Source organism: Telopea speciosissima, chromosome 10 (genome assembly GCF_018873765.1).
Source record: "Telopea speciosissima isolate NSW1024214 ecotype Mountain lineage chromosome 10, Tspe_v1, whole genome shotgun sequence".
Lineage (NCBI taxonomy): Eukaryota > Viridiplantae > Streptophyta > Magnoliopsida > Proteales > Proteaceae > Telopea > Telopea speciosissima.
This window is the reverse complement of record NC_057925.1, coordinates 1,747,116-1,771,954: the sequence shown is the minus strand read 5'-3', so window position 1 is coordinate 1,771,954 and position 24,839 is coordinate 1,747,116. Positions and strand designations below refer to the sequence as shown.

The following is a 24,839-nucleotide window of genomic DNA, read 5'->3' as shown; positions in this document are numbered from 1 at the left end:
CGTTTCTACTCTACTTTTTATTTAAGCTTATTTTGCTTCTTTTATTCTTGATAGCCGTATGATCTCCAAAGTCTAAAATAAAAGATTCGAAATCTTTTAGATTATAAACACATAGGATCTCTACCAATTCGAGTCGAAGATTGCAACGACTCGGTCTAAACGCAATTGATTTTTCAATCTTTCTATTTTATTTCTGTTCATTGATTCTGGAAGAGGATTAGAATCCAGAAAGATTTTCCGAGAGAGAAGAAAAGATCAGAGGTTCGATTTTTATGTTCTCAGTTTTTCTGCTTTACACTCTCACGCTAGAAGAAACTCTCTGTAGCCTTTCCAGTTCTATTCGTTTCTCTTACAGATTTACTTTGATTTTGCAGCTGAAGTTTCACCTGCGGAATCAAGATTTAAAGGTGAGAAATCTATCGCTTCTACTCTACTTGAAAAGATCAGAGAGGTTTGATTTTATGTTCTCAGTTTTTCTTTCTGCTTTACACACCTCGCTAGAAGAAACCTTTCTCTCTAAATCTGCTAATTTGTCCGTCATCTTATGTGTTTAAATTTTAAAAATCTTACAGAATCGAAGAAGATAAATGACGTCCTCGTCCAATCCTCCGTGCGGTGTGTGTAAGTTTCTTCGGCGGGAGTGTACAGTAGATTGCGTGTTGGCTCCATATTTCCCTCCAGACGAGCCAACAAAAATTTTCAATATCCACAGAGTATTCGGCGCAAGCTATCTTACCAACATAGTCGCCAACACTCCCCCGGCGTATAAACAAAGTGCAGTAGACTCTCTGGTCTACGAGGCACGTATGGATCTTCTGGTTTAGTCACTTACTTTGAACAGAAGCTGAACCATATCCGTTCGTATGTACCACACCCTACGGACATAGATCCAGACCGAATCGTTCAGAATGTTTTGGATGCCGTTAACGGTTAATTTTCTATATTCTCTCTTAAAGAGACACATCTTTGGGCCTCCTTGGACAGTTGTTTACAAGGGAAAATTTTCTTCTATAAATAGACGATGTCGCTGGTACTTTAGATATAATTCTATGTTCTCTCTCTCAGTTTTTGTCTACTATTTTGAAAGCTTTTTTTCATTCATTTTGTTGGTTGATCGAGCACAATCTAAGAGTGTTCTAACGTGGCCCAGTAAGCAAGTACAACAACTATAGGAGAGCCTAAGTGGTTGTTTCATCTTGGAGATTAATTCATAAGAACCCTCTTGCAACATAGGAGTGAATAAAATCTTGAGGATAGTGACTAGTGATACGACTCAGCCCCACCATCACTTTGATATCATTTGGACTGTGTCGCATTGTGAAATTGTTGTCCAAGTTCCGAGTGCATTACAAATGGAGTCATCTCTTCATCTTCCTGTGTCTATCTCTTTACTCCCCAAAACAAGGGAAAGATCGAGAAGTTTTTTAGAGAGATAGACAAAGACACATGGGAGCACATGGGGGTGGGTGCAATGACCACTCTGCCCCCCTGCACAGGCTGCCCATGTGCCTGGGTGCAGGCTGTGCTGCGGCACAGAGAACAGTGCCCCATTGTTAAAGACAAAATAACAATTAGGGAGAGACATGGTCTTATGGGTTAGGGGGCTAAAACATAAAATTTGGCTGAAATTTCGGACCGGTTCAAAATCTACAACTAAGGTCTGAAATGGGTATACAAAACTAGAAATCTAGAATTGCTATTCAGACACCAAATAGGAAAAAAGGGGTTATACAAAAGATCCATTAACAATGATAGTGTGACACCCATACATTGGATTGTTCTTCAAGATTGGCTACCAATTTGCATTTTTTTTTTGGAAATTGGGAGCTTTACATATATAGTTGATAGAAGGGGGGGATCGAACCGGGGAGGGGATAAGATATCAGCCAAGAGACTCGAACTCGAGACCTCTTGGTGAGCATGGGCATGAAGCGCACCACGGCTCACCAACTGAGCTATGCAATTGTTGGTAATTTGCATTTTTATCATAAAAGTAACACATCCATACTGTATCAGCCTATCCGTATCAATCACGGCTGGTTACGGTTCAAGGTATCAATATTGGATCAGTTGTATAGGTCAATTCATATCGATATCAATTGTGACCAATACCATAACAGTGGTATCTCTATAGGGGAAGGTAAAATGGTCCTAAAAACCAAGGTATCAGTATTTTAAAGGGTAAAACAATCCAATCTGATACAATCGATCGATACTAATATCAATATCAACCGAGAACCGATATAGTTATCATATCAACCGATACGATGGATCCGACCCGACTCCTAAAACCAAGCTCTCTCTCTCTCTCTCTCTCTCGATTTAGCAATCCTGTTGTGCCCTCCAAAAGTTGACTATAGACATGGAGTAAGGAGTGGAGAGGCCTCTTAATTAGAATTTGAAAGGTGGAACATGCGAGCAACCACATTAAAATGGATTAGTGTTCAGACTAATGGATTTTTCCCATGTGCTTAATTGTTTTTAGAACCTTCTTCAGTTCTATCTCCCATGGATAGACCTCATTGAGTTTTTCGAAACCTTTAAATTGAATTGCTCAAAACTTTGAATGGTCAAAACAGTTCATCCCATCCAATCTCTCTCTTTCTTTTTCAATAAATTTTTTTAAAAAAAAATTCTGTTTCCCTGAAAATTCCTTTTCCTTCATTGACAAGAAGCTCTGTTGGTTATAATTTCAGCTCCAAATTCTAATACCCCACACGACTACAACTTGCAATACAAGTTTCCGCATCACTTCAAGAATCTTGACTTGTTCATATTTCTTTTTCCATGCAAGCTTTGAATTTTGACTTTTTAACCTAAATCCAGTGATAAGACTTTCACTGGTCTGGTGGTAGCTTTCCTGCCCATTCTGGTTCTCTAACATTTCTTTAACTTACTGGGTCAACTTTCTTGTATTGGCCCTAAACCCCATCCAAACTATATAGCTCAGGGATTGGTTAAATGGTGGATCAAGTCAAACCCCGACTTTCTTTAATGGGTTTCACACTTCTTCCATTACCCACATCTTAAATTTATTGATCCAAATGGCCACCAGGTATTGAATAATTTCTCTCTGTATTTTCAGCCCTTTTAACCATTGGATGGTTGGAATATAACTTCATTGATAGTACTGTCAAATGCCAAAATAATCAAATAAGGGTTCTTTCTAGCCCAAAGTTTCATCAAAACACACCCACTATTCTGATATGGAATTGTTCAGTAAAGATGTCCAAAGGCAACCATGTATGATGTTTTTGGTTGGCAAGAAATGGATAGACAAGAAAAGAAAAATATAATTAGACAAAAGTAATGATGCAACCAGTGATGAATTTGTGTCTTTCTTCTTCCAAAATTTTTTTTTCTTGCCAACCAAACAGCAATGCATTTACCCTTGCAGAATAACTGCACCAAAACGTTTAGAAAATATATCTTTATTGGGTGAATTAGAAACAAAAATTACCCTTTTCTTCTTGGCTGGGGAATGAGGGCTGTGAACTTGGTCAGTTGGTATCTTATCTTGTGCCATAACTCTTGAGATAAATAGGTGTCTAGGGTTTCTTTGGACCTCTCAGAGCAAGACAAACAGCCATACCCATATTCTTGGAATGCGGATTAGGGATGACAATGGGACCAGTTAAATGGATACCATCCACTTTTGGGTTGGATATGGTGCAGGCTTCAATAGGCAATGGTGGTTGGAGTAAGGTTTTGTCAACTATGACCTGTATGTTAGTTTTTACCCAGTAATTTTTCATTTTTGACTTTCAAGCCCTACTATACCTTCCTTGCTGTATTTCACAAGGGTTGGGGGCAGGTCATTAGAACTATTGTTCTCCCTTTTAAAGACAAGAACAACTATGAACTTAGCTGTACAGGTTCATAGAATCCTATTAATACCTGGATGAACAGTTTGGAGCCAATGGTTTTAGACTTCCAGCCATGTAGTAATCCCGCAATAGACCTCAAGTAAAGGATATGCTCATCTCTGCTATGCTCATGAACCCAACTGCAATTTGGGCCAGTGTGAGAACGGCTACGCTGCAGGTACACTTGGCACTCAGTGTACGTGCAATCAAACCGGACAGTGTGTATGGGTGCCCCATCACTAACCCCGTCCAACTCCAATCAGTGTGCAGTTCCTCATGAGAGCACACACCACTTTAACCTGATGAACTGAGCAACCTAGGTTGTTCTCTTTATATGGAACCCTGATCAGATGTTGTGGACCTAACAGCCATTGCAGAGCATCATCTCCACTGAGACACTCGTTTGATGGAGAACTGTGCTGCATTTCAATAGACATGGCCCGCATAATTGTAATTAATCCAGTTGGAGCAACATTCCAAAATTCAAATATTATTTATCTATACAACCAAATCATTACAAAAATCATGCATATGTACAAATAATGCATCTTGCTAGGAATATGCTCTCTCTTTCTATTTGTTTATATAAAAGGGAAAATGATATACTCAGCATAGAATAAATTCCAAATAAATCGATAGAATCCTGATATTGCATCCTGCAAAAAATAATTACATCAGCAGTCAATATCAATGGATAATTCAACCCAAAAGATCAAAATCAAACAACCACAGAAAATATTAGAAATATCACCTGATATAAAGGACAAGCAGAAAAATTTCTACAAAATTGGCATGCAAATTCATTTAACACATTGAAACTTTATCATTTGTAAGGCAGCGAGCTACTGAAACAGGCAGGGAATTAAAAAACTGATCTCGTAAAATTTAATCCTGATACACCCACTTCCAAATCTATGAGGGCTAAACTGCCATATTCAATGCCTTGTTACACAGAAAGTCATTCCCAATTGGTAAAGGGGTCCCTCGAAAAGTCTCCCTTGATGCTTTCAGGCTTAGCGGTTAAGAAATAGTGTTGCTAGGCATATCTAACCTCAGTTACATACACTTTCCACAAGTTCCAGAAAGGAGCGAAAAGGAAATTTCAAATAAATTTTATGCTTGATCCAGATGGTCTGGATGAAATCTCTCAACCAGTTCAGGTACCTTATGTACTATACATTTAATAACAAAAGAAAATGTTTAAAACAACTAATACTATTCTTAAAATAAATGAACAGGTAGGCAGGCAGTATTCCTTCTCTTTTCCTAGACATCACATCACCTGTTTAGGATTGGCATTATGAGAAAATTTCATAGGTCCAGCATGTTCATACAAAAGGCTCCACTCTTTCCATCATCAGGATAAATCACAGATTCAGAATATTGTTACCTACCTGAGGCCTCACCCATAAAATTGAAGTCTGCAGAAAAGATTGATCTCTGACTACATGTTCACAGTCTTTCATCCTCTTCCCCAACAGGAATAAGCAATTTCCATTTTAGATGGATAGTCTTTCATCCTCTTCCCCAATAGGAATAAGCAATTTCCATTTTAGGTGGATAGGAATAATATTTCCTTACAAGATTGTAGAGAACCAAATGATGCTTCATATCAAAAACCCTGAGGCAAAACTCCATATTCCCACATTATCTATAATGCCTATTCCTACAACCAACTTTCCCATTATATCACTTACCAAAAAAAAAAAACTTTCCCATTATATCCAACTACACTTACACGTAAAATTCCCAGAATCCTTCTTCTGGGAACCTGTAGAGAACATGGTGTTCCTAGTATTCCCAAAAATCCACTAGCCCACATTAGACGATTCAAAGCTCTGCTTACTAGCATAGTACTTATCTTACCGTTCCAGAATTTATTACTGATGCTGACATCCTCACGGGCAAAATAAGTTAGATAATGGGAAGACGGACATTTCTGTCATAATGCAATGCAACACCCAGACAGAGAATCTGAAGAGAAAGGTTGAAAAGCTTCCTTTTAAACCTTTCCACCAACAAGACAGAGCTGCTTCTTTAGGTCCCTTTATCAAGACCTCTGCAATTCTCTACCAAGTTTCACCACATCAGCAGCTCTGCCAAAGTGGTGAAGAAATGAAGAGAAAGAAGTGTCATCTAAGTCTTTCAGAGCAGTCATTTTTGTTTTAAAATTTCAGAAGGAAATCCACTAATAATCATTGAAAAAATGAACTAATGATGCGAACATAAGTCACTGTTCACAATCCTTTTCCAATTATCACCCTCATATATTAAAAAAAAAAAATCATTTCTTTGATTGGCTGCAATCTGTTACAACCTTACAAAACAATTTGGTCGTCTTACTCAGAATTGGAGCACTAATTTTCTACCATTAACACTCCATCCATTCCATTGGTTTAACTCAATCAATTGCAAATATCTAATCAATTACCTTTTCATTTTAATGTAGAAAGTATAAATAATCGACACGAACACTCCGTACGTCACCATGATCCAAACATCCAAGTCAGGAAGGGAATATTAGTATAAGATCAGCCGCAAAACTTCAATGTTATATCCTGTGTTTTGAAAGCTTTGTTTTGCCACATGGCTAATTCTGTTTGGGCTGAAATTTGATATATAAACATGGAACATGGGTATCAAGATATTCCACCTAAAGGAGAATACTCCATGCTGTGAGGATCTTACTGCCATCAAGTGTGGAAATAAAATGTGTCATCAGTCAACCTAAGATACAAAGGACCTGTCGATCTTAAAATTTGACGAAAGCAACACGGAAAAATGTCATCAGTCAATTCTTGTCAGGTCAATCCAGCTCCATCTGGCTCTCATACCATACTCCTCCCCCCCTCCGTCCCTCTTTTGGTTTTACATAAGTGGAGTGCATCTTAATGCCTCCCTCAGAATGTTATTTTCTTGTACTGTTGTAATCATTATTTAACCATGCAAATTGATAATCCAGCTCCCACATTAAAAAAGAACCACCAAAGATGCACAGGCATATTTTCAACTAATCTATTAGTGCTCCCATGCTTTCCCCAAGACAGATGCTCGGAAAAACAAATTTCATCATTCCTTCCTTCAGAAAATTAAAGGAAGAAGAAGAAAATAGTAACCTATCTTCATGCAAAGCTGCTATCTAATATTTTTTAAACTAAATCAACCATTACCTTGGCATAATTTGCTTGATCTAATAACCATGCCTGCAACCACATTAAATGGAATGTTATGTATAATGTTTCTCACCATCAAGATAAATTTCATACACCAAAGAAAATTCAATAGGAGAGAACATTGTGTCTTCAGGAAGAAACAAACGAAAATGGGATTGCACCATGGTGATTTGAGCTTAATAATATAGCCCTATCAGCAAAAATATAACTGAGGAAAACAGAAAAGGGGAAAAAAAAGAAAGTCACGAAGTAACAGAAACAAATCATTTCTGCAGGATTTTTCTCTTAATAAATTGGTAACATATGCTCTGAGTTTGTTTCCCTAGCCCTTGATTTTCCCCATGCTGATTGTGTTGAAATATTTTGAAGTCCTGGTGACCTATCGTGCACCAATGTGCAACAAATAGCTGCTAGCTGCATCTCACAAAATCTTCTGTTTTCTGCCGGCATCTTGAATTCCAAAAAGCCATCACATCCACTAACTACAGTGCAACAACCAAGTCATACCAGATGCAAGACTGCCCAAACCTCAGTGGTAAAAAATCCCATAGAAAATGATCTCACTGTTCCTCAAGCACATAGTACAATGGCAAGAGAGGAATTTAGTGGAAAGATGGCGAGCCAAAAAAGGAAGAAGAGAAATTAAATACATTCAACTTACACTCACTACACCTTACCCCTTTGTCAGCTACATGAATCCTTTATTATGACCCTCCTCAGACCCCGCAGTGGTGGGAGCCTCGTGCACTGGGTACGCACTTCTTTTTTTTTTTCTGGTGAAGGAAAGATGTGCCTGTCCAAAAGGCATCTCACAAATGGTGATAAAGGACACCATTTATTATGACCCTCCCCAGACCCCGCCCCCAGATATTCACCACCTCTCAGCACCCTACCCATCCATATCTATTTATCTTGCTTACTCATTTCACACCTCCAAAATCCCCCTCCCACAACTCACTCTCAAACCTCAAAGGAGGGCCAACCAATAACTTGAATTAGAGGGTGTGAGGGGAGATATAATTATTAAAGCAGGATACGGAATCCATAAATTAAAATTAGATCAAAACCCTGTGCAAAACAGATAAATACCCTCTTTAGAAAGAATTTGTTTTTTCCCTCAGGATTTTTTACTACTATTCAAAAGAGGCTATAAGAAGGTTATATATATTATTATATTTTGCCAAAAACATGATGGTTCGACTAAAAACAACCAGGTTGAAAAGGTCATATAAAGCTGACAGGATTAAGAGGCTTTTTCAACTATAGAAGCATAAAACTAATGAGTCATACTGTGAAACTCTGGGAGAAGGTTATTGAAGCCCGTCTGAGAAGAGAGACTCATATCTCGAAGAATCAATTTGGTTTTATGCCAGGTAGATCCACGTCAGAAGCTATCTACCTAGTGAGGAGGCTCATGGAAAGATGTAGAGCCAGCAAGAAGGATCTCCATATGGTCTTTATTGACCTGGAGAAAGCCTATGACAGAGTCCCTAGCGATCTAATATGGCATGTTCTTGTGAAGAGAGGGGTTCGAGTAAGTATATAGAGGTAATCAAAGCTGTGTATGAGGATGTGGTGACTAGTGTGAGATCTGTGGGAGGCTAGGGCAAGGAATTCCCAATTACGGTTGGGTTACATCAAGGATCAGCCCTAAGTCCTTATTTGTTTGCGCTTATCATGGATGAGTTAACTAAGAACATCCAATACGAGGTACCGTGTTGTATGCTCTTCGCTGATGATATCATTTTGGTGGATGAGACAAAAGCAGAGATTAACGCTAAGTTAAAGTTGTGGAGATCGACCTTGGAAACAAGAGGATTTAAGATTAGTAGATCAAAGATGGAGTATATGATGTGTAACTTTAGTCACACTATGCAAGATGATGACATGATGAAAATTGAGGATAGAAGGAGAGAGAGATACCGCCAAGTGACTATTTCAGATATCTAGGGTCTATCATACACAAAGAAGGTGACATAGATGATAATGTTTCTCAAAGAATTAAAGTGGGATGGATGAAATGGAGAAGTGCGACCGGAAACTGTGTGATCGACACATTCCTCTAAAGCTTAAAGGAAAGTTCTACAGGACTATCGTCCGACCTGCTATGATGTATGGGGCGAAATGTTGGCAGTTAAGAAGTGCCATGCAGCGAAGCTTTGTGCTGCAAAGATGCGGATGCAAAGATGGATGTACGGCAAAACTAGGAAGGATAAAGTGAGGAACGAACATATTAGAGTTCGATCAGCGACAAGCTCTGAGAATGTCGTTTGAGGTGGTTTGGCCATGTACAACAGAGGCCTGGAGACGCCCCAGTAAGGAGGAGTGATCTAATTCCGATTGAAGGAGCTAAAAGAGCTAGGTGCAGGCCTAAAATGACAATAGGTGAGGTTGTGAAGAATGACACGCATAGTCTGGGTCTTGTGCCAAGTATGACCTCAGATAGAGACTAATGGAGGGCAAGGATACAAGTTGTCGACACCATGTAGCTTTGATTCTCCTGATTTCCTGGGCTATCCTCTTTCCTCTTACTTTCATCTTTCATCTTTCATTTTTCATTTTCCATTTCTCACCTTTCTTATCTCATTTCTTCATTTTTATTCTTCATTCCTTTTACTTTCCTTTCCCTTTGTGTGGATCTCTATCTTACTTATTTTTTTTCTGAATGGATCCATGTAGTCGACCCCATTTAGTTGGGATAAGTTGTTTGTTGTTGTATTAAGAGGCTTTTTCTAGGTTTATTTTTTTCCTGTGATAGCAAACAACCTCACTAAATTTAGAGGGTGGGTAATTGGTTAACATATCTAATTATCCAGACCCAGGTAAGGTTTGGTTTAATAACTACGAATGGAGTATATTTATTTCTCTGAGGGATTCAGATGTAAAATAAAATGGCCCATCCTTGTTTAAAAGGTGTTCATGTTTTATTGATAAACAGTTGATTCCTTAACAACTGGCAAAAAGAATTGATGGAACAAGCTTTAAAGATTTATTTTGGCTGTCTAATAATACTCTCACAATAGACACAAGAAAAAGCTAGAAGGATCACACCACATCAATCATCTAACCGTCTTCATAAACCAAAAATTGTTTCAAAGGAAAACCAAGCTTTTCACCATGATTGAGAAAAGTCTCTCACCAACTTCTCAAGACAAAAAAGAGAATCTTTCCAATGTGTTCCAATAGTCTTGATGGATTTGGGGAATTGAACTTATGTGAATGAGACACAAGCCCTCTTTATTTATAATAAACCTTATGAAGTACAAGTTACAAATATACCCTTAGGGCAACACCAACTAAACCCTAATGGACATATATACCTCAAGTTGGTGCATAAATATCAATCATGCCCAACTTGTTAACAATAGAAATAAAATTCTTAGTACTCAATCCCTTAGTAAATACATCAACTATCTGACCATAGGATGGGACAAATGGAATGCAAATGAGACCCTGTTCCAACTTCTCCTTTATAAAGTGACGATCAAACTCAACATGATTTGTTTGAGCGTGTTAAACTAGATTGTGGGCAATACTGATTGCTGATTTGCTGTCAAAGTATAGGCACATAGGTACCTCAACTGAGACTCTGAGATCCTGAAGTAACTCATGAAGCCAGAGTAGCTCACAAATGCCATGGGCCATGGCCGAAAATTCTGCTTCTGCACTAGACTGAGCCACTACGGCTTGCTTCTTGCTCCGATAGGTGACCAGATTACCACCAACAAAGGTGCAGTATCCAGAAGTAGATTTTCGATCATTTGGGCAGCCAACCCAATCTGCATCTGTGAAAGACTCGATACGTAGATGATTGTGTGATGAGAAGAGAACACCTTTCCCAGGGGCAGCCTTCAAGTACCTCAAGATTCGATATACAACACCTAAGTGTGATGAATGAGGGTCGTGCATGTACTGACTAACCACACTAACAGCAAATGCTGTATTTGGCCTAGTGTGAGACAAATAAATCAGTCTTCCGACCAACCTCTAGTAGCTGCCCTTGTCGGCTGGTTCACCATCTTTACTCCTGAGATGGGAATTAGGCTCAAAAGGTGTATTTGTTGGCTTACAACCTAACATGCATGTATGGCTGTATCTGACAAGAGATCAAGGGTGTACTTCTGTTGAGAGAGGAAAATCCCTTGAGCTGAATGAACCACTTCTATACCAAGGAAATATCTCAACTTTTCCAAGTCTTTGATTTCAAACTTTGTTCCCAGAAACTGCTTCAGGTGAGATATCTCATCAATGTTTCTCCCAGTAATAATGATGTCGTCCACATAGACAATCAAGATGTAATATGGCTGTGTCTTCTTTATAAACAAAATGTGATCTGCATTACTTTGTTTACAACCAATAGACACCATGTCTCTATGAAATCGACCAAACCATGCCGTGGGGGACTGCTTCAACCCATACAAAGCTCGTTTAAGCTTACAAACCTTCTCATGGGTTTCCTGGGATGCAAATCCAGGTGGAATGTCCATGTACACCTCCTCTTCAAGTTCACCATGGAGGAATGCATTCTTGACATCCAATTGCTGAAGATCCCATCCTAGATTACTACACAGGAGAGCATAACTCGAACTGTATTCATTTTGGCTACTAGTGCAAAAGTCTCCTGATAGTCAATCCCATAAGTCTGTGTCAATCCTCTAGCAACCAACCTTGCTTTGTATCTGTCCACAGTTCCATCAGCCGTTTGCTTAACTATGAACATCCATTTGCAACCTACAAATTTCTTCCTAGGAGGGAGATGTACCAAATCCCACTTGTCATTCTTCCCAAGGGCCCTCATCTCTTCATTCATTGCCTCTTTCAATCTTGAGTTAGCTAGTGCTTCTTGCCAGGTGTAAGAAATGGAAACAGAAGACAACAAAGAAACAAAAGTATGGAAGGAGGGAGAAAGAGAATCATATGAAACAACATTAGAAGTGGGATGTTGAGTACAGATTCTACTGGGTTTACAAACAGCAATTGGCAATTTTAGACTTGGATCACTAGAAGGGAGACTCACCAGACAAAGTGGGAACACACGTAGGACTTGAATCCAGTAAGGCCGATTGGCTGGGTGAGATGGTGGTGGTCTTGGTAGCTCGCTTCTTTCTTCGCGTACGAACAAAGACTTTTAGAGGAGAGGCAAGTTAAGGCTGCTCCTCCTGAATCGTGGGCTGAAGTGGAGGCTGCTCCCCCTAGACCAGTGGGCTGCTGCTCCCCCTAACCTGTGGGCTGCTGCTGCTGCTGCTGCCCTGTTATACCATCTTCAAGTTCTTCATCCTCCATTAGCATTTCCATACGAGCAAAGATTAAAGGCACCTCTTCCCTTGGATAAGACTCCCCCTGAAGAGGTGTAGGAGGAGAATAGAATGGTGCAGATTCTTGAAAGACCACATCCATGGTAACAAACGCCTTTTGTGAAAGGGGGTGATAGCACTTGTAACCCTTCTGAGTGGCAGAGTAACCAAGAAAGCTACATTGGACCCCCATGGGATTGAACTTGCCATGCACCTGGTGATTGTGAGCAAAGGCCACACAACCAAACACCTTCGGCGGAACAGTAAAGGAGGAGGAACCCAGGAGAACATCAAGTGGGGGCAGCGAGATGCCAACACACGGGATGGCATCTGATTAATAAGATATGCTGCCAAGAGAACTGCATCACCCCAAAAACGAGGAGGAATGGGCATGGCAAACATGAGGGAATGAGCCACTTCCAAGAGATGGCAATTTTTATGCTCGACAACCCCATTCTGTGCAGGGGTATCAACACAACTAGTCTGCTGGATTATCCCATGATCAGATAAATACAACTAGAAAGAGCTATCCATATATTCTTTATCATTATCTGTCGAAGAATCTTGATCTTCGCATCAATTTGGGTGTGGACCATCTTATGGAACGCCTGAAAACAAGTAAAAACATCACTCATCTGGTGTAGCAAGTAAATCTAAGTGATGTGACTAAAACAATCAATGAATGTAACAAACCATTGATACCCAGAAGTAGACCTACACCGGATAGGGCCCCACACGTCAGAGTGTACCATGCAAACGGAATCAAACTTCTATCACCTAAAATAGGGTAAACTGCTCTAGATTGCTTTGCAAAAGTGCAAGCATCACAAACGAAACTATTAAGATTACATTGTTTAACCAAATCAGGGAAAAGCCTAGATAAAGTTCTTGAAAGGGGATGACCCAAACGACAATGCCATCTGTATAACTCCGATAACGCAAATGTAGACGAACCAGGAAGAGAAGCAACAATAGTTAAAGCTGATGGAGAGCTCTCAAGCAAGTATAGACCACCATCCAATTTACCACTGCCAATTGTACGTCCCGTTTCCAAGTCCTGAAAAATGCATTGAGGTGGAAAAATGTCACTTTGCAATTTAAATCCCGTGTGAGACTACTAGTAGACAATAAGTTAGTAGAAAAATTAGGGACATGCAGAACAGAGGAAAGGAATAAAGTAGAGGAACACTTAATGGATCCTTAGCCGGAGACAGAGGAGAGGGATCCATCGATAACACGAACTCTACTATTACCTGACAACGGATAATACTGAAAAAATGGGAATGGGACCCAGTCATACGATCGGTGGCACCTGAGTCGATTACCCAAGGAACGGAAACAACCGAGGCACAATGGCCACCGAAAGAAATACCAGAAGTGGAAGGGGATGAGTCAGATGACTGTGGCATGGCGGTTGCAGAAGCAGCACTGGAAGATGGTGCTCAGGAAGATGAAGTCTCGAGTCGGAACATCAAACGATGCAGGTTGAGAAGCTCATCTAAATAGAGGAGCGTATGTAAAAGCATCATCAATGGTAGAATGATGGGCAGCAGCACCAGTGGGACAACCCTAACCACAACCGCAAGAAAATGGAGGACGCCCATGTAACTTCCAACATTTGTCTTTCATATGGCGTTCTTTCACACAAAAAATCACACTTCACAGGAGCTTTCTTTAGGACAGAATTATCATTACCACGAATAACATGCCCATGGGAAGAGTTCCCACGAGATGGAGTGCTTGAGCCAACGAGATGGAGTGCTTGAGCCAGCGTAAAGAGGTGAACGTTCCATGATGGACCATAGCAATACTGCGGCTGTTCTCAGATTGTACCATAGCATAAGCCTGCTCAAGAGTAGGAAAAGGAGCCCGATTAAGGAAATGAACCCTAATTTGATCAAATTTCATATCCAAACCAGCAAGAAAGTTGTACACACGAAGCTTATCTTCCCACTTTCGAAACGGAACAGTATTTGTATCACAAGTAGCAGAAAACCTCCCATAAAAATCCAATGTCTGCCACAGACCTCGCATAGAAGAGTAATACTGAGACAGAGACAAGTCTTTCTGCTGCATGTTATGGATCTTCTTCCGGAATTCATAGCACTGCACATCTTACCAACCTGGGAATAGGTTTCCTTTGCAGCCTGTCAGATTTTGGCAGTAGTGTCAAGGAGAAGATACCCCTGGGCAATGGTAGGATCCATAGAGTTAAGGAGATACGGCATAACAAGGCATTCGTTAGTATCCCATTTGATTTGAGAAGGACCAGCAACATCAGGCTTCACAGAATCCCCTGTAAGGTGGCGAGACAGACCACGGGAACCCACAGCAAGAGAATAGGACCAAGACCACATCAGGTAGTTACTCCCATCGAGTTTGACGGAGCTCATAGGAAACGAAGGAAAGTTGCGTTCACGTTGTAGGACTACTCCTTCCTGTCAAATAGATGCAGTCGATATGTCCTACCATATAAAAATCTCCAAAAAACAAAGGGAGATTTAGATCATAAGAATGGAGAGATCCCCTAGTGGGAAAGAGATCACCACGAAGGGAAAAGAAGAGAGAAGGGCAAGGCGGAAGTGGTGGTTAGAGGCGGCAGCGGAAGAAGGTGGCGATGGTGGCTGGCGGTAAAACCGAGAGAGAAGGAGGTGGTGGTGGTGGTGGTGGTGGTGACCGGCAGTACCTGGCGGTGAAACCGATAGAGAGAGAGGGTATTGGCGTTGGGTGGTGGAGGTGAAACCGAGAGGCCGCAAGATAGGGAGAGGTGGTGGTGGCGGCGGTGAGTTTAGGGTTTCATGGGCAAGCACATTTGGGTTCAAATCCCAATGTCGATTTCGCTCTGATACCATGATGGATTTGGGGAATTGAACTTATGTCAATGAGACACAAGCCCTCTTTATTTATAATAAACCTTATGAAGTAAAAATTACAAATATACCCTTAGGGCAATACCAACAAAACCCTAATGGACAAATATAACCTTGTACCCATATTACAACAAGTCTAAGACAAACAAACAACCACTAAGAAACATATAATAAAACATCTTCTTTTCACCATAAAATGTAGGCACACTCGATAGAAATTTCTAGACTATTATACAGCAAAGTCTGATTGTACTAAAACAGAAGCTTGTAGTTTTCTCAAACTAGTAATCCAAGATTTATTATAAATAGTAATATGGTAAGAAGAGTAGAGAGCCTCAGAAAACCTGGAAAAGCAAACCCAACGCTAAGATGATATGAATAGGAATCATTAAATTGCGCTTGAATGCCTGCAAAACATAACAAGCAGTGAATTTGAAGTTTGCATCCATCTTTGTTTGTCTGGGGAAAAAAATCACATCTTCAAATATGGCATGAAATTAACAAAATAATTGGTAATATTACAGCATAAAAAAAAAAATAGGAAACAGGTGGAGGATTTACCTGAGGCATGTAAACTGCAGCCAATATAGCACCGAGATAATTCACCAGCAAAAGACCAGAGCCAAGAAATGCAATATTTTTAACACCAAGCTTTGTTGCAAAGGTTGATATTTGAAATCTGAAAATTTGTATAAAAAAATTTTCAGAGAAAAACGTAATCAAACAAGAGATTCACATAAATCATAAAGCAATTTGTTTATGCTTTTAAAGTTTGGCGAGAAAATTTGGTATAGATGTTAATTCAAGTTGCAGAGAACTTGTAACCAGAGGGACGGTGGACTTTAAGCTGGAAGAAGTAGAAATCAAGATGTGAATTGCTGAAGCGTAAATTAGTATGCAACCTGACTGTTGAATTGGTGTATAAACTCAAGTCAGCCAAACTCAAACTAATCCTTATTCCAAATACTTGGGGTTGGCTGCATGAATCCTTTTCCCCAAATTCACACAAGACCACCAGAACATATTAAAGACAATGACTGTAAGATGGGTTGAATTGTGTCGGATGGCATTGTGAAAGATCCAGGTAATTCAGCTTTTGCATCAACATTTGAACGCAAGGGCAGTATAAAAATTATCATTGCGGATAAGAAACTTACTTCTAGTCCTCTCCCTCCAAACTCAAGTAGGAATCCCATCTCAAATGGAGAAGAATGATGAAGTTAGATAAATGATAAACCCAATGATGGAGTTAAATCACCTAAATGGGCTTATTTTATTAGAAATAAGCTTTGGGTTCAGTTATGTATGTGTTGGGCCCCTTTGATCCAATGTTTTTTCATTGTCATGAGCCCCTTTAATGGGCCTATAATATGGGCAGAGGCTAGGCATACCGGATTAGTTAAGTAAGTGTCTTTGTTTGTTTATTTTATTAAGTGTTTTTTTTTATGGTGAATTGTTATTAAGTGTTTCAGTTAGGCTGGACTAGGATTCTAAAATTCCAGTCCTGTTTTGACTTTTTAGTCAATTTCCTTCATTATAAGGATTGGGTTATGCTTTTTCTTTTTAGTGTTTGAGTCCATGAACTCCTATAGTTGAAGAAACTAGTCCAAGAGATCGGGTTTGAGGATAAGGGCCCCACGCGGTTTTACTGTGAAAACAAGGCTGCCATAAGCATAAGCCCATAACCTGGTGCACGTATAACATAATTGTACAAAACATGTTGAGGTTGATCGACACTACATCAAGGAAAAGATCAACTCCGATTATATATGCACTCCCTTTGTGAAAACAGGAAATCAGCTAGTTGATATGTTCACCAAAGGAATCAACTCTATACAGTTTCATACCATCCTGAGCAAGTTGGGCATGTATGACATTTATTCTCCAACTTGAGGGGGAGTGTTAGAGCATATGGTAAAGGTAGAATGGGAAAGATAATGTGAAATAAGCCCATATGTGTATGTTATGTTGTAAAACGGCATTTATGTAATTTCTCTTTGTTAACAAAACAATTAGGATTGTAAGGCTTGAATGATCTAATCGATCAAACAAGCTCTCTATTTATAATAATGAGAAAATACAAAGGGGACAGAATTACCCCTACACTAGCCGACTCTATATAAGGAGTAGGCAATACATAATGAAATAATAAATAACTAACCCAAAAGGACCAGAATACCCCCACAGTATTCTGGTGTACATAATTCAACACTCCCCCTCAAGTTGGAGCATATATGTCAAACATGCCCAACTTGACCAAAATAGGATGAAATGCTTTCCCTGATAATCCCTTTATGAAAATATCAGCCAGTTGATCTGTAGACTTCACAAAAGGAATACAAATCACCCCTGCTTCCAACTTTTCCTTGATGAAATGTCTGTCAACTTCAACATGTTTAGTGCGATTATATTGTACTGGATTATGAGCAATGCTAATTGCAGCCTTGTTGTCACAATACAACATCATAGGAAGATTAACAGGGACACCAAGATCTTGTAGAAAACCCTAGAGCCATAACAACTCACATATGCCTTGTGCCATAGTATCAAACTCAGCCTCAGCACTAGAACGAGCCACCATATTCTGCTTCTTATGGCACCAAGTTACAAGATTTCCACCCACAAAAGCCCCCAGAGATAGACTTACGGTCAGGAGAACCAGCCTAATCAGCATCAGTATAGGTCTCTATCTGTAGGTAATCATGAGAAGACAACAAAATGCCTTTTCTAGGGGCTGACTTCAAGTAGTGGAGAATGCGAAGAACAGCCTCCATATGAGAAGAATAGGGATCATGCATGAACTGACTCACAATACTCACTGCAATAGGAATGTCTGGATGGGTATGTGAGAGATAAATCAGCTTCCCTACCAATCTTTGGTACTGGCCCTTATCAACAGGTTCACCCTCCTTTTCTTGAAGCCTGACATTAGCATCCATAGGAGTATCAGAAGGATGGCACCCTAACAGACCTGTTTCAGATAACAAATCTAGGATGTACTTTCGTTGGGAGAGAAAGAAGCCTTTTGAAGATCTGGCAACTTCAATTCCAAGAAAATACCTCAACTTTCCCAGATCTTTGATCTCAAACTCTTTTCCAAGAAAAACCTTCAGATGACTGGTCTCATCACCATCATTTCGGACAACAACAATGTCGTCAACATAGACTATGAGAATAGTGACCTTCTTACCAGCCCTATTTATAAAGAGAGTATGATCAGCATTGCTCTGCCTATAGCCCATAGAAATCATAGCCTTATGAAACCTCCCAAACCAAGCATGTGGTGACTGCTTCAGCCCATAAAGTGCACGCTTCAACTTGCATACTTTGCCATGGGTTTTGTCCGAAGAGAACCCTGGTGGAATATCCAAATACACCTCCTCATGCAGTTCTCCATTGAGAAAGGCATTCTTTACATCTAGCTGTTGAAGATCCCATCCCAAATTCATGGCACATGACAATAAAACTCTAACAGTATTTAGCTTTGCAACAGGTGCAAAGGTCTCCTAATAGTTAATCCCGTATGTCTGGGTGAACCCCTTTGCCACAAGACGAGACTTACATCTATCCATAGAGCCATCCACTTCTGTTTCACCACAAACACCCACTTGCATCCAACTGGCCGTTTCCCTGAAGGAAGAACAGCAAGCTCCCATGTATTATTCTTTTTCAAGGCTACTGTTAAATAATGTACACCAGAATACAGTGGGGGTATTCTGGTCTTTTGAGGTTTTATTTTATGTTTAATGTATTGCCTAGTGAAGTCGGCTAAGCTAGGGGTAATTCTGTCTTTAGGATGTAATTCTGAATTTATAAATACAAAGGCTTATTTGGTCGATTAGATCATTCAAGCATTCTCATTCTAATAGTTTTGGTTAACATGGCATCAGAGCCAATTATGTGATCTAGGTTATACAAAACCTGTTTTCTCCATCACTTCCACCTTCCTTTCTCTCTTTCTCGATCTCTCTTCTTCTTCTCTTCTTGGTTCTCTCCATCCTTCAAGGGCAGCACTAATGAGGTGATCATATTATGATCTAGATGCTGCCCTCCATCCCACCTCACCATAGAAGATCTGATTTTTTTCGATAGCTGCTGCCTTCTCTCATCTGCGCTTTTTTGGACTGCTTCTTTTTTTTTTTTTGAAAATCAATCCTGTCTGCTTGGGAGGTTGATTGTTCACTTTGGAGCTCCACTAGCAGGCTTTGGACAGCATTTATCAAGGTTCTTCATCGATAATTGAAGATTTTTCAAGTTGCAGCTCATTCACCTAAATCGATCTCAACTGTCAGGGTTTTGAGGGTATTGAAAACCCTGACACCATATTGATCTCAACTGTTAGGGTTTCAGCCATCTGATTGCAGAATTTTTTTGAGGGAAGCTTTCAAAAATCTTCCTTTGGCAACTGATTTTTCAGTGTAGCTCTCAAAAATCTTCCTTTAGCAACTTCAATTTGCATTATGTTTATTAAGTCAAACCCCTTTTCTTTCTTTCTCACAAAAGGATTGACAAACCACCTCCAAGTGAAAAATTAAATCCACATTCTTAAGGAAAGCACGGCTGTACTATCAGAACACGTTATTACGTTTCCCGTCACTATAAACAAAGGATAAAAAAAAAAAAAAAAAAGAAGAGCATCCCAGTGCATGAGGTTCCCGCTACCGCAGGTTCTGGGAGGGGCAAGTGTACGCACTTTACCCCCTCTTCGGGGAGAGGATGTTTCCAAATTTTGAACCCGCAACCTGATGGTTGCAATAAATAAAGAAAGTCTCTTACATGCCCCCTTTCTCTATAAACAAAGAAAATGAAGAATAAAACGAATTTCAATGGAAGAACTCATGTATTCATTGCTAGTGAGTCAACTTGGAGAAGAGCTAATAAAGTCTCTTTGTATGAGGGTGTCTCCCCAGTGACCTAGTCCTTCCTCTGGTTCTTTAGGATGAACCCTCTTTTGTTGTTGTTGTTGTATGCCATGCCTTGTACATTGATTTTTCTTCACCGATAAATCTCTTCATTACTTATCCCCCCCCCCCTCAAAAAAAAGGGGGGCATGTATTAATTAGTCATCTAAATTTTGGACAACATTACCCATTTACTGAGAATTCGTAACTGACTTAATATAAATCGGATGAAATACTAAGTTAGGTATCAAAGCTCTACAAACAAAGAACTAACATCTCATGAATCCAATTTTTGCAGTTGACTCAGTACTTACTTGCGGTCACCCTCTACATCTGGAAGATCCTTTGTTATGGCAATGACCAATGCAAAGAGTGTCACAAAGGCTGTGATGAAAGCCACAGCTGCGCTGCAGATAGAAAAGGTTATGGAGAAATCAATATATTATGATAAGAGTTTGTACACATGCGTGAAGAGCGTGAACAGTTTGTGTGGGTTTGTATTTGTACATATGAATAAACATAAAAGTATAGATACTGATATCCTAAACCCACAGTGGCACAAAACTTCATAAAATCCTAACGAAATGACAGCTAATGGAATACTGCAGCCCAATGCAGCTCATGTTTTTATTCCTTTTTTTTCTCTGTTTTTCATGTGTCTGAAATCATGTGAGAGGTTTATGGAAATTTGGTGACACAGTAGGTTTATGCTAGCAGAACCCTAGAAGTATATATGAAATATATAATGAAGCACAATTCAGATAGTAATAGTAACCTAACCATTCTGTACAAATGCCCCATTGAATAGCTACTGTGGGAGTTCAACCAAGTACACTTTCTGAACAGGGAATATCATAAGATACGATAGATAGCACATTTAATTTAATGAAGCATGATTTATTTCCTTCATCTCTCCCTCCTCCTCCCTCTCTCTCCCCGTCTCTCTCTCTCTCTCTCTCTCTCTCTCTCTCTCTCTCTCTCTAAACTTTTTCAATTCAGGCTTTAGTTTTAGATGAACAAGGCATTAAGAGTATGACAACAGCATCCATTGAAAAGAGAGCATTACAAGCAAATGATTATTTCTCTATTGGATTTGTTGGTAGATTGCTCCCAAAACTTCCATTTAAATATGAAGAAAGCTTTGGAAAATGCCACCCCTGGCACCCAAAGACAACATCAACAAGACTCAGAATAACCCACCAAATCGATGTCCTCCAAACAGCTCTATATGAGGCCATACATGGGGCAGACCCAACCTATGCATGACTTTCCTCACTACCTCTCCTAGGGTCATTACAGGCCTGACCCTAACTCAATAACCTAAGATTCTTTTATGCCATTAGTTAAACCCAAAAAACATGCAATGCTTCTGCATTTAATAAACTACCTTCTCCAACTAATCCCAAAAACTTTTCTTTCCTAGATGAAATAACGGAAGCTTCAATGTATTTGATCATTGACCATCCATGTATGCTATCAGAGCAGGCATGGGTCACGGTATCAAGTCCCCCTGGGAGCGGGCAGGTGTTAAAAAATTATTTATCCACCCGTGTCCCCCTTTGGATAGTCCGCCGTGTTAAAAGGTCCTGTATGATATACATATTGTTTCCTCCCTTTCCTAAAAGGTCGGCCTTTTAGAGGAAGTGGTTTCTACGTGTTATCAGAGCACTAACCAGTTGCTGGTTTGAGAGTCGTTTTTAGTTTTCCGGTTTTGTATGGGTTTCATATACTGAAGATGAGTATTTGATGAAAATCAATCATTACCACTACTGTTTATGCTTCGCTGTCGTCTGTTACTCTATCGATTTCTAGTTGCTGCTATCATCGAAGATGGATTTTGTTTCGAAAGGTGGTTTCCGATAAGTCGAAAGGACAGCCCCCGAAGAACAAGGGGTTCTTCTACCGCCTTGTAATTTTCTAGACGAGGGAAGATTATTTGCTGTTGTGTCGAATCTGCTGGAAGATTTCTGGGTCTTTTCTACTACTGCTACCGCTATCATTACTATTGGTTGATAAAAATCCTGTGGCTGCTATCTTGCGATTCCTCATACCAGAGGACGATACTCTCTTTTTTTTTGGGAGATTTTTCTTCCCATTGATTTCTGGTTTCCACCATGTTTGGCCAGCAGATCTGTTCCAACTATTGCGGCATCATTGCCCTCTATAAGAAAGTCACTCGACTGGTATTTGGGGTCCATCTGACCCCCTGATATTTGGTGGTGCAAAATCACTTCTGTTTTTGACTCTCGACTGGTGTTTTTGGAAGATTTTCTCTGGTTTGATGCCCACTGCTGCTGTATTTGTTGCTGATGTATGCTGCTGGTTTATGGTTTATGATCTCCCTGGTCTTCGGGTTGCTGCTATCTACTCAATCTACTGATAGATTGTATCTGCCCTAATCGATTTGCTGATTGCTACCTCAAGTCGATGCTTTTGCCGCTGTCGATTCTTCGAAGCCACCTCCTTTCCGCCTCTGACTGCCGCTGCTATGGTTCTGGTATTAACTGGATTGAAGGACTGGTCGGTGGCTGCATCGATTCTGCCCAGATTTTTGAATCAGTTCTGTCCAGCAATTGGGAGATTGTAGATTGGAGTTTCTACTGGTTCTTCCTTTTTGAAGATCGATCAAGTCTCTTCTCTTCTCTCTCTAAGGCTACTACTGATGATCTGGTTTCAAGGGTTGATTCTTGTTGGCTTCGATTCCCTCGACACTTCCTACTTTGGTTACCGCCCCCAATCTTACTGCCGTGGTGTTCAAGCCTCTGTTCCAGCAAAGTGTTTGGGTTTGCCTTGGATGTTATATCGTGGAGAAGAAGGGCACTTCAGCATAATGACAAGTATGCCAATTTTCATTATGAGTAGAGTCCTATTCACCCTCTTATGGTATTAGATTTACGTAGTTAACCACTAATCCTTTAGTTATTTGGTTTCCCCTTTACTGTTTGGTTAATTACAACTATGCCATCTTCACTTATCCTCCCTTGTCCTTATTTTACTTTTCATTCCCAGTTTACCCTTTTGCCTAGTTGGGTTTATAATTGGATTTCAATTTAATTGCAATTCTGCCATTCCCCAACTAATAAATGTTAATTCCCTTCATGTCCCCTTGCTTCATTATTTTCCAATAACCCCTTGAAAATTCTGGTTATTTACAGAACTGCCATTACTTTTTAATACATTCCCCTATTTGACTACCCAATTGACCTTTGAAATTTCTGGTTTATTACCAGTTTGCCCTTTGGCTTGGATTGTATTTAAAAGTGGATTTCCACCAAATTACAGCCATGCCATCCTTTTTTTTTCCAACACCGTTCCCTTTCAATAATTCTAATTCCCTTCATATCCTATACCTTTGGTATTTACCCATAACATCTTTGGAAACTTCTGATAAATTACAATTTTGCCATTCCTTCTTTTTTAATTACCCTTAGCACCTCTTGGAAAATTCTGGTATATTATGTTTTTGTCCTATCTCTTACATCATCTCTGTTATGTCCACATGTACTACACGTGAGGGGGGGATTATGTACAATACACCTGCAAACATTACAGAATGCAGAACTTGCAGGAGCATTGGTGCAAAACATAGAAGATCAGTTTTCTCCACTATTGCCATTGGGTATCCTTCGTTATTGGGTTGAGTTTGCCGTAAGGGGGAGATTGAAGTATTGAAATATTGAAGATATTTGGTTGTTGCCTATTTGAGAACCTTTGATTGGGTTGATACAGTTTTTTTCCGTTGCCTGATTCAGTTTGTTTTCGCTACTTGCTGCTCTAGTTATTTCACTTCAAGATTTTATGTCACTATGACAATCTGAGATTCATCACTGGATAGCTATTGAAGATCGTTGAAAGTTGCCTTTTTTGGAAGACATTCCAGTCCCGGTTTGCTGATCATGTCTGTCCAAGTTTTGAAGATCTATTTTTTCAAGTTCTTGAAGGTTTATTTGGGAGCTACATTCATCTGTCAAGCTGGATTCTGCTGCAACTTAGTTTCTTCTCATTTTGTTCAAGTTGGGCATTGATACCTTGTATGCGCCAACTTGAGGGGGAGTGTTTGCATTATTATGGAGTTCTTTTTTTTTCCTTTTAGTTCAAGCTGGATCTTCTTTCTTTACTTATTTGTATAATCCAGCTTGAGGGGGAGTGTTGAAGTACTGTTCATGTGACACTGTTCACATGAACAGTGATTTGGTTGATATGTGTATCTTCTATTTTCCTATTCCTAGTTGGAGTCCTAGTTTCTAATTATGTCAATTCCTAATTCTACTGTGAGTTGTTAGTCTTAGTTTCAGTTTGAGTTGTTAGTTCTAGTTCTTTTCCTATTGTAACTTGGAATCCTATCATGATTAGGAATTCCTAATCTGATTAGGAGTTCCCCTTTCTATTGTAATTTCCCGGGCTTACCTATCAATTAAATAATTCAAGCATTACAATCAATTCTTCTTCCAATCAGATGGACCCCAAATACCAGTCGAGTGACTTTCTTATAGAGGGCAATGATGCCGCAATAGTTGGAACAGATCTGCTGGCCAAACATGGTGGAAACCAGAAATCAATGGGAAGAAAAATCTCCCAAAAAAAATAGAGTATCGTCCTCTGGTATGAGGAATCGCAAGATAGCAGCCACAGGATTTTTATCAACCAGTAGTAAGGATAGCGGTAGCAGCAGTAGAGAAAAGACCCAGAAATCTTCCAGCAGATTCGACACAACAGCAAATAATCTTCCCTCGTC

At 39.7% G+C, this 24,839-nt stretch overlaps 1 protein-coding gene across 1 annotated transcript in view; it reads right to left on the bottom strand.

Annotated features, from left to right (window-relative positions):
• Nucleotides 1-4,329: 4,329 nt before the first annotated feature.
• LOC122642920 (homogentisate solanesyltransferase, chloroplastic) overlaps nt 4,330-24,839 on the bottom strand; it is a 31,484-nt gene continuing 10,974 nt past the window's right edge. Inside the window, exons 6-10 of the mRNA XM_043836536.1 lie at nt 20,419-20,511; nt 15,765-15,882; nt 15,548-15,610; nt 7,037-7,069; nt 4,330-4,522 (exon numbers count right to left, since the gene is read on the bottom strand). Coding sequence (XP_043692471.1) covers nt 4,448-4,522; nt 7,037-7,069; nt 15,548-15,610; nt 15,765-15,882; nt 20,419-20,511 — 382 coding nt within the window. The 3' untranslated portion in view covers nt 4,330-4,447. The remainder of the gene's footprint in view (nt 4,523-7,036; nt 7,070-15,547; nt 15,611-15,764; nt 15,883-20,418; nt 20,512-24,839) is intronic.